At 34.2% G+C, this 9571-nt stretch overlaps 1 protein-coding gene and 1 long non-coding RNA gene across 2 annotated transcripts; one reads left to right on the top strand and one right to left on the bottom strand.

Moving 5' to 3' along the window:
• Positions 1-1178: 1178 nt before the first annotated feature.
• LOC106329090 (pentatricopeptide repeat-containing protein At1g25360) lies at positions 1179-3881 on the bottom strand. The gene has a single exon (XM_013767680.1). It carries the CDS (start codon positions 3864-3866, stop codon positions 1506-1508), a length of 2361 nt encoding a protein of 786 aa, XP_013623134.1. The 5' UTR covers positions 3867-3881; the 3' UTR covers positions 1179-1505.
• Positions 3882-7015: 3134 nt separating this feature from the next.
• LOC106332219 lies at positions 7016-8628 on the top strand. The gene is made up of 4 exons (XR_001268021.1): positions 7016-7414; positions 7530-7749; positions 7836-8101; positions 8397-8628. It is a non-coding gene; the product is annotated as an uncharacterized LOC106332219 (long non-coding RNA).
• Positions 8629-9571: the final 943 nt, after the last annotated feature.

The following is a 9571-nucleotide window of genomic DNA, read 5'->3' as shown; positions in this document are numbered from 1 at the left end:
AGAGGTGGGAGGGCAATAAAACCAACACAAAAACTGCAAGAAATGGAATGGACGAACGTCGGTGGAAGAGGTAAAAAAGGTCGTCGTGGCCGAGGTTACAACAACCACTAATTTATACATTTCTGTTTCTTTTCTCTTAAGATTTGTTTGTGGATCTTCATCTAGGGTTCTTTAACTCTATGCTTGTCGAAAACTTTTAAAAACTTATGAGCTAAAACTCATACTTGTATTTCTTTTCCGCATTTTAATTGAAAGCCTGTTACAAAAAAAAAAGAAAAGAAGATATAAAGAAACCAGTACCGGCTCTAGAGGTGTGCAAGGCGTGCAAATGCATAGGGCCCTACATTTTTGGTCAACCTTTCTTTACTTGGTCTTAAATTTTTAGTCTTTACATTTTGGCCAATATTTACTTATTCTCTAGAGTCCTAAATTTTTAGTCTTTACATTTTTAGTCAACATTTTTTATTTTAGGCCCTAAATTTTTAGGTTTTACATGGGTTTAAGTTTCAAATTTATATTCACTAATTTAGAAAAAGATAGCATAGGGCCCAACAAATTTTTGAGCCGGCCCGAAAGAAACACATGTCAAAATTGAAAATTTAAAAGAGATTATAAGATCTTTTTTTTGTTGGGGAATATAGAAAAAAAGGGAGATAACAGAGGGTTGAGTACGAAGGTTGTAAAGAGAGGGTGGAGTCTCCTCTGTTTTTGGGGTTATACGCTCTGTTTCTGTTGTTTCCACAGGGCATTACTCGGTTTGTTGTGTTGGTTGTCTGTATGGCAACGATGAAATATAAAAGGAACTTTGGAAAGAAAAAAAAACAGAGGGTTATAAAACAAGAGGAAAACAGTTTGAAATCGTGGAAATGAAATTTTCTGAATGTGAATGAAATATCAAGATATAATTGCTAAAAATTAGGGATGAAAAAGAATTATTTTCAATCAATTTTTTTTAAAGTGTTTTCCATTTGTCAAAATTTGATTAGCAATGTGACTTGTGCTTTAGTATAAAAAGATGATTAGCAATGTGACTTGTGCTTTAGTATAAAAAAGATCAGGAGAAAGAAATGCAAACAAACTGATCAGCCATTTTGTTTCATTACCTCACGTATGAAGACTTACTTGAAGAAAAAGAAGAAGCTAATCGTTGAATCTCAACAAGTTATTTTGGGATAAATTAAGATAGTCTTTCGTGATCTTTACATGCAAGTGGAAGCTATCCATGAAAAAAAAAAATGAAAAATCAGAAGTTTGATATGAATAGAGAAACAACGACACAGTCGAGCTATATGCTCTTATGATGTGTTAATAGACCACCTAGTCCGAATGTCCAAAAAGACAAAACTGTCCCAGCTGGAAACGTGTTCTTTGAACAACAAAGATAGAATTTAGAGGCGTAGGGCAACAGATTCTTCCCAATTTTCTTCAGATGTAAGAATTTATAACGATGAACAAAAATGTAAGAATGAAGTCTAAATAAATTGGTAACAAAAGCAAGCCCTTGCCTACCAGAAGTTACCGCAAGAGCACTCACCGTTCCGGAAATGATGAAACCTCTTTCTGTCTCTCAAGACAATGTCACGCTGCACCACACGCGACAAGTACACAAAGAAGTTATGACAATCACCACAAGTCCTCAAGTTCTTGAACACCCTAATCGCTCGTCCCGGAGGAAGTTTCATCAACCCAAACGCAACCGCAATCTTCTCGCTGTGAGTAATCAACATATCTTGCTTGTGACCATCAGACTCCACGTCGTGCAACACAAAGTTCGTGTCCGGTACGTACCCGAATCTCCTCATCTCTTTCCCCAGCTCTTTAAGATAATTGTAAACAGCTTCTGCCTCTGGATGTGAGGTATCATCCACCAGAAATTTATGCACCTGCGTCTCCACCTCAATCCAGCTACAAGCCAGTTCCTTTTTAACTCCTCGATCCCGCATTAGTTTACGCACCCTCGCCGCTTCCTCCCATTTGCCAGTAGCTGCGTACATGTTCGATAAGAGCATGTAGGTCCCGTCATGTTCCGGTATGAGTTCAAAGAGTTTCTCCGCAGCTATGATCCCTAGCTCCATGTTTCCATAGACTCTACAACCCGAGAGAAGAGCTTCCCATATCTGTGCAGTAGGCTCAAAAGGTAACGATTTGATTACACTCTCCGCTTCGGAGAATCTCCCAGACCGACATAGCAAATCTATCAGCCTCGAGTAATGATCTGCACCTGGAGGTATACAGTAAACAGTCTCCATCGAATCAAAATATTCACGTCCCTTGTCTACTAAACCAGCGTGGCTACACGCTGTCAAAACCGTAAGAAACGTAATCCTATCAGGCTTTATCCCTTCCTTCAACATCTCCTCATACACACCCACCGCTTCAGCACCGTGTCCATGCTGTCCCAGTGCAGCAATCAAGGCATTCCAAGAAACCGAGTCCTGACACGGCATAGTTATAAACACCCGCCGAGCTTCCTCCACAACCCCGCATTTCGCGTACATTGTAATAAGCGCGTTTGCAGCAGAGAGGCTCGAGTCAAACCCAATCTTAACCAGCTGAGCGTGGAACTGCTGCCCGTTGCAATAAGCTCCAAGAACAGCGCACGACTTGATCACCCCCGAGAAGGCGAAATCGCAAGGCTCGAAACCTTCTTTCCTCATACAAGAGAACAGCCTCAAACCTTCTTCTCCAAACCCATTGTCCGCTAACCCCGAGATCATTATCATCCACGTCAAGATGTTCTTCTCTTCCATCTCCTTGAAAAGCATCTTCGCCTCGCCTATGTGTCCAGAGCTAACGTAACCCGATAACAAAGCGTTCCAAGAAACCAAGTCTTTCGCCGGCATTTGATCGAAAATGGCCCTCGCCTCGACAAACTTATTACATTTATAGTACAACGAAACCAAAGAGTTGTCGAGATGAAACGAGAAATCCCCCCTTCTCAACGCATAGGCATGGACTTGCTTCCCCACCTGAAGCAATCCGGAAGTGGCACACGCCCTTATCACGCTAGGATAAGTAAACGCATCAAGCTCAATTCCGTTTGAAACCATCCTTCTAACCATCTCCAACGCCTCTTGATGCAACCCTCTATGAACATAACCAGAGATCAAAGCGTTATAAGCAACCAGCTTCATCCCCTCGTCCATGTGTTCAAGCAACTCTAGTCCTGAATCGAAAAAACCCTTCTTTACATAACCAGTCATCATACTCGTCCACGACCTCTCATCTTTCTCAGTGATCTCATCAAACACTCTCCTCGCCGAGTTTAAAAGATCACACTTTGAATACAAAGAGACCAGAGCGTTCATAACAGAAGTGATACTCCCAGCTCCGGACTTTATAGCTGCGGCATGAAACTGCACACACTCTTTCTCCTCTTCGACAACATGCGCCAAACCAGCAAGAACACTCGCGAAAGTGAAGTTATCCGGTCTGAACCCTTCGCGCCTCATCTCGCGAAACATGTTCACGGCGGAGCACCCGTCGTGGCTGTGCGCGAAGCCGGTGATCATCGCGTTGTACATTATAGTATCTCGCATAGACAATGGAGTCTCCTCGAAGACGGAGCGAGCGAGGGAGATGTCACCGGAGTCGCAGTAGCCGGAGACCATGGTGGTTCTGGCGATTTTATCCGGTTCGGGGATTTCGTCGAACAGGTGGCGCGCGTAACGGAGCTCAGAAGATTTGCAGTAGACATCGATCAGACGGTTGAGGATGTGGGCGCGTGGCTGGAATCCGAAGGTGATGAAGTTGGCGTGGATGGCACGTGCGAGTTGGAGAGACGTTCGTCGGAGAGGGAAGCAGAGGGTGAGGTTCGCGGCGTAGCGGTTGGCTATGGTTCGGATGAGTTCTTGATTCGGTTGCATTTCAATGTTTTGTGGTTCGGTTTACCAATCTACTTTTTTTATACCAGACATATCCGGTTAACGTAAAACCAAATCAATCATATATCTATACTTAACTTTTGATGCTCCATAGAGCGTCCACATCAACGAAAAAAATTCTCCCAAAAAATGACACGTGGCATTATTATTCAAAAAATAGAAAATAAATAATAAATAAATTTGTAATATAAGGAAAAATAAATAATATGTAAATAAATAAACAAAAATATTGCATTAAACTAATAAGCAAATATACAATATAAGGAAAATAAATTATAAGTAAATATACAATTAAAAAACGTCCACATCAGCGAAAAAAATTCTCCCGAAAAATGACACGTGGCATTATTATTTAAAAAAATAGAAAATAAATAATAAATAAATTTGTAATATAAGGAAAAATAAATAATATGTAAATAAATAAACAAAAATATTGCATTAAACTAATAAGCAAATATACAATATAAGGAAAATAAATTATAAGTAAATATACAATTAAAAAACGTCCACATCAGCGAAAAAAATTCTCCCGAAAAATGACACGTGGCATTATTATTTAAAAAAATAGAAAATAAATAATAAGTAAATTTTTAATATAAGGGAAAATAAATAATATGTAAATAAATAAACAGAAACATTGCATTAAACTAATAATTAAATATAAAATATAAGGAAAAAATAAATTATAAGTAAATATATAATTAAGAAATAAAAAACCAAATTAAACATATATATGAAAAATGTATACTAGAATAAATAATAACTAAATACACAATATAAGAAATAGAAATATAATATTAAATATTTATCGTAATATTAGAATAAATAAATATAAAATATAAAAAAATAAATAATAAGTAAATATAGTATATAAGAAATAAAAATATTACATTAGATATATATCGTAATATTATCATTGATATAAAAGCAAGAAATTTAGAATAAATAAATATACAAAATAAGAAAAGATAAACATTAAGTAAATATACAATATAAAAAATGGAAAAACTAAATTAAACATATATCTGAAAAATGTATACTTAAATAAATAATAAGTAAATATACAATATAAAAATATTACATTACAATAAGTAAATATAATATAAAACATAAAAAAATAATAAGTAAATATATAATATAAGAAATACAAAAAATATATGAGATAAATGAAATAATTTATAAAATTAATGTAGTTTGTAATTAATACTAAATTGAAAGTATGTATAAATTGCATCAACATTTTAAAATAACACTCTTTGTTATAATAAGGAAAAATGTCAAAATAATAAATATACAATATAAGAAATAGAAACAATAAGTAATTATATAATATAATAAATATAAATATTATATTAAAAATATATCTTAATATTACCATTTGATAAAAAAACTAGAATAAGTAAATATACAATATAACAAAAATAAGCAATAAGTAGAAATATAAATATCACATTAAACCTCTATCATAATACTATTATTTGATATAAAAGGAAGAAAATTAAAATAAATAAATATACAATATAAGAAAATAAACAATAGGTAAAATACAATTAAGAAATTAAAAAACTAAATTAAACATCTCTCTGAAAAAAAATGTTTAGTAAAATGAATAATAAGTAAATATACAATTTAACAAATAGAAATATTATATTAAACATCTATCGTAATATTAGAATTAATAAATATACAATATAAGAAAAATACACAATAAGTAAATATACAATATTATAACTAAAAAAACTAAATTAAAAATCAATCTGAAAAATGTATAGTAAAATAAATAATAATTAAGTATATTTATTTTGATAACAGTAATTAAGTATAATAAATAAAAATATTACATTAAACATCATAACATTAGAATAAAAAAAAGTAAATATACAATATAAGAAAAAATAAATAATAAGTAAATATACAATATAAGAAATAAAAACTAACATCAAACATCTATGTGAAAATGTATTTTTTTACATTTTTATTATTTACAAATACTTTTATAAGTAAATATATATCCAATATATGAAGAAATGAATAGTAAGTAAATATGCAATATAAGAGATAGAAATGTTACATATTATAATAAGTAAAAATATAAGAAAAAATAAATAATTAGTAAATATAGTATATAAAAAATGAAAATATTACATTAAATATATATCATAATATTATCATTGATATAAAAGGAAGAAATTTAGAAAAAGTAAATATACAAAATAATAAAAGATAAATAGTAAGTAAATATACAATATAAAAAAAATTATACATCTATCTCAAAAATGTATAGTTAAATGGAAAATTTATAGTTAAATAAATAATAAGCAAATATACAATATAAGACATAGAAATATTACATTAAATATCTATTGTAATTTTACCATTTAATATAAAAGCAAAAAAAAATAGAATAAATAAATATACAATACAGGGAAATTCCTTAAGATGGTCAGTTTAAGTTTTTGTCCCAAAATAGCCTTAATAAGAAAAATGACCTAAAGAAGTTTTATTAAAGAGTAAAAATACTTTTATACCGTAGGGTTAACTAATCTAGATTTAGGGTTTAGAGTTAAGGGTGGGGTTTTGAGGATATGATTTCAAATTAAAAAAAAAAATTAAAATTAAAATTTTCAAAATAAAAAGTGGCTATTTTGGTCATTTTACTTATTCAATGTTATTTTTGTGACAAAAACTTAAAATACAATTTGAGAGAGATGTCCTACAATATAAGAAAAACTAAATAATAAGTAAATATACGATATAAGAAATGAAAAACTATATTAAACATTTATCTGAAAAATGTATAGTTTTCAGTTTTTTCCTAAGGAAATATATATTCACACAAACATACAATTCAGAATTTTGTTGTTCTTCGTAATACAATGTAAAAAAAACTATATAGTTAACATTTGAAAATCAAAATAGCTCCGCACGTAGTGCGGATTAACTCCTAGTACAATACTAAAAGGAGCATATACTGATCAGAGAGCATGTCCACGTAGGACATTAAAATCATCCAATCAGGAGAGTCGTTTTTGACACATCAGCAAGACCTTAGAAATGTGGGCTTCGTTTTTTTTAATCTGATTTCTTCTTTGGGCTTTTTATGTTTTGTCTATCAAAGCCCAGATGTCATCAGAGTTTTTTTTTTTTTTTTTCACGATCAGAAGAGTGTGGCCGTGACTCTTCACATCTCACCACCTCCGGCAGTGTCTCTGTAACGGCCTGAGTTATCGTCACCTGAATACATTAATCCATTCATTTACGTCTTATAAATCACTCATCCCACTCTCTCGAATTAAATCGACCATAGCATCCTCCAATGTAACCGAAGACTCACTTATTAATGTATTGTTGCTTAGAATGAACATTCCCACCGAAACGAAATCCAAAGACTTCTCTCTTTCAAGCATCAAATCCATCAATGGCAAATTCATTTGCTCTTCTTCTCGCCAATTCGAAAGCTGGACCCAGTTCACCGCTGAGGTCCGTCTGCTCATATTCTTGGTGTCGACATGTTCCTCCTTGACGAGCAGGTAACTACGGTGAGAAACCACCGTGATTTATTAGTTTTGTACGTATTTAACAATTTTGATAGTCCGATCATATTATTGGTTTGTCAAACCGATGAACCTAAGCATTGATTCTCAGGTTACAGAGAGCTGCTCACTTAGGATTGAATCAGCGCGAGGATGTCATCGACGTTTATACGAAGGGGCTTGATATCGATCCAAACAACGTAGCTTTATAATTATGTTTGGCAGATGCTCAAGGCTTTGCGTCGAGTCCACACACCATCTTGAATCCGTTTGGGGATGGTTCCAATGGCTAGAGATGTCGGAGAAACTAACGGCTGAATATTCAGCTAGAGGTTTTTTTTTTTACGCAGCCTGATTTCGTTAACAATTGGTAGATGGTGATGCAACCTCTTAGAGATTTGTTGAATGTTCATTTTAGGACTCAGGCGGGTGAAGCAGCGGCGGATCAGGAGGATAAGATGGTTGTGCCGCCAAGGAAGGAGCATGGAGTAGAGAAGAAATAAGACCCGGAGCATGAACCTGGGCCGAACTTTGGAGAAGAAAAGGTAAAGCTTTAAACAAGAATGGGGAATTCTACATACAAGGACGTCAAAACAATATCAGGAATTACTCAGCCATGGAAACTGATGATGAATAAATCTCTTTATCACAAATCGTGCTGCTGTTCATCTGGAGATGGCAAAGGTATAATATTTATGTATATGTGTATAGTTTTCTCTATATTAGTCTACAGTTTTTATGTGATTTACTTGGTACGTGGTTGAGTCTAAATGTGTTCATGTTTGATTCAGTATTATGCGTGAATCAATATATAGTTTTTATGTATATTAGTCTATATTGATTTGTTTGGTACATGGTTGAGTGTTAATATGATCATGTTTGAATCAGTAGGATGAGTGAAGTATAGTTTCATTTGTATTAGTCTACAGTGATTTGCTTGGCACGAGGTTAAGTCTAAATGTAAATGTGCTTGATTCAGTATGATGAGGGCATCAAGGATTGTGATAAGGCTGTTGAACGAGGTAGAAAGTTTAGTTCAGGTTACAAGTTGGCAGCTAAAGCTTTGACTAGGGAGTGAACAGTTCTGGGGAAGATGGAAAAAGTCTCGAGAGACTATGAACCTGTGATTGAGTCTTACCATAAAGTTCTTACGAAGCACCGCAACCGAGACGTGTTGTGTAAGTCAAAAAAACATGTTTTACGTGTTGGTCGGCATGGACGGTTACGACATGGACGGTGAGCTGAAATTGTTGACGTTGGTTTTGTCAAAGATTGTGAGTTCACCAAACACCTTCTTCATGCTTATAAAAAGAGAGCTAAGGAGAAGAAGAAATGCATCCCAAAACAAGAAAACAGAAAGAGAACGAGAACGAGAACGAGAGAAGAGAAGAGAAAGAAGAGAAGAAGAAGAAGTTTTTTTTCTCACAAAAAAACTTCTTTAAGAAATTACGAGTAATTTCTGAGTGTATTTGTGATCGAGGTGTGAGTTGTGAGCTTGTAAAATTTCTCTGGTTGATAATAAAAGATCTGTAGCAGGTCCGGAGACGTAGGCAACATTGGCCGAACTCCGTTAACAATTTTGTGTGTGCTTCTTTCCCGCTCCCATAAATTTCGGTTTACCGCAAAATTTGACCGCATATTTCCTAACAACTGGTATCAGAGCTTGAGTTACGGTGATCGGTCAAATTTTTTGCGGAGTTACTATTCACGTGAACAGTAATTCGTGAATAGTGATTTTTTTGTCGGTAACATCCGTTTGTCGACGTAGGTGTTCTAATACACGGTGGTTCCAGAAACGATGGAAGGCGAAGACGGTTCGGCGCACAGTATCGGGAAATTTGACGGTACAGATTATGCATTTTGGAGAATGCAAATTGAAGATTATCTGTACGGAAAGAAGCTTCATCAACCGCTGAGCAAGAAGCCTGAGAAGATGGATCAGGATGAGTGGGAGCTCCTTGACAGACAAGTTCTGGGTGTTATAAGGTTAACACAGTCGAAAAACGTTGCTCACAACGTTGCGAAGGAGAAGACCACAGAAGGGCTCATGAAAGTTCTCTCTGATATGTATGAGAAACGTACGGCAAACAATAAGATATTTCTCATGAAGAAACTCTTTCATTTGAAGATGGAAGAAGGTGGCCTGGTTGCCGC

Source organism: Brassica oleracea, chromosome C3, assembly GCF_000695525.1.
Source record: "Brassica oleracea var. oleracea cultivar TO1000 chromosome C3, BOL, whole genome shotgun sequence".
NCBI lineage: Eukaryota > Viridiplantae > Streptophyta > Magnoliopsida > Brassicales > Brassicaceae > Brassica > Brassica oleracea.
This window is presented reverse-complemented; position numbering and strand designations above follow the sequence as displayed.

Coding starts and splice junctions, on each gene's coding strand:
- LOC106329090 (XM_013767680.1), bottom strand. CDS start 3,866: ATGCAACCGAATCAAGAACTCATCCGAACCATAGCCAACCGCTACGCC.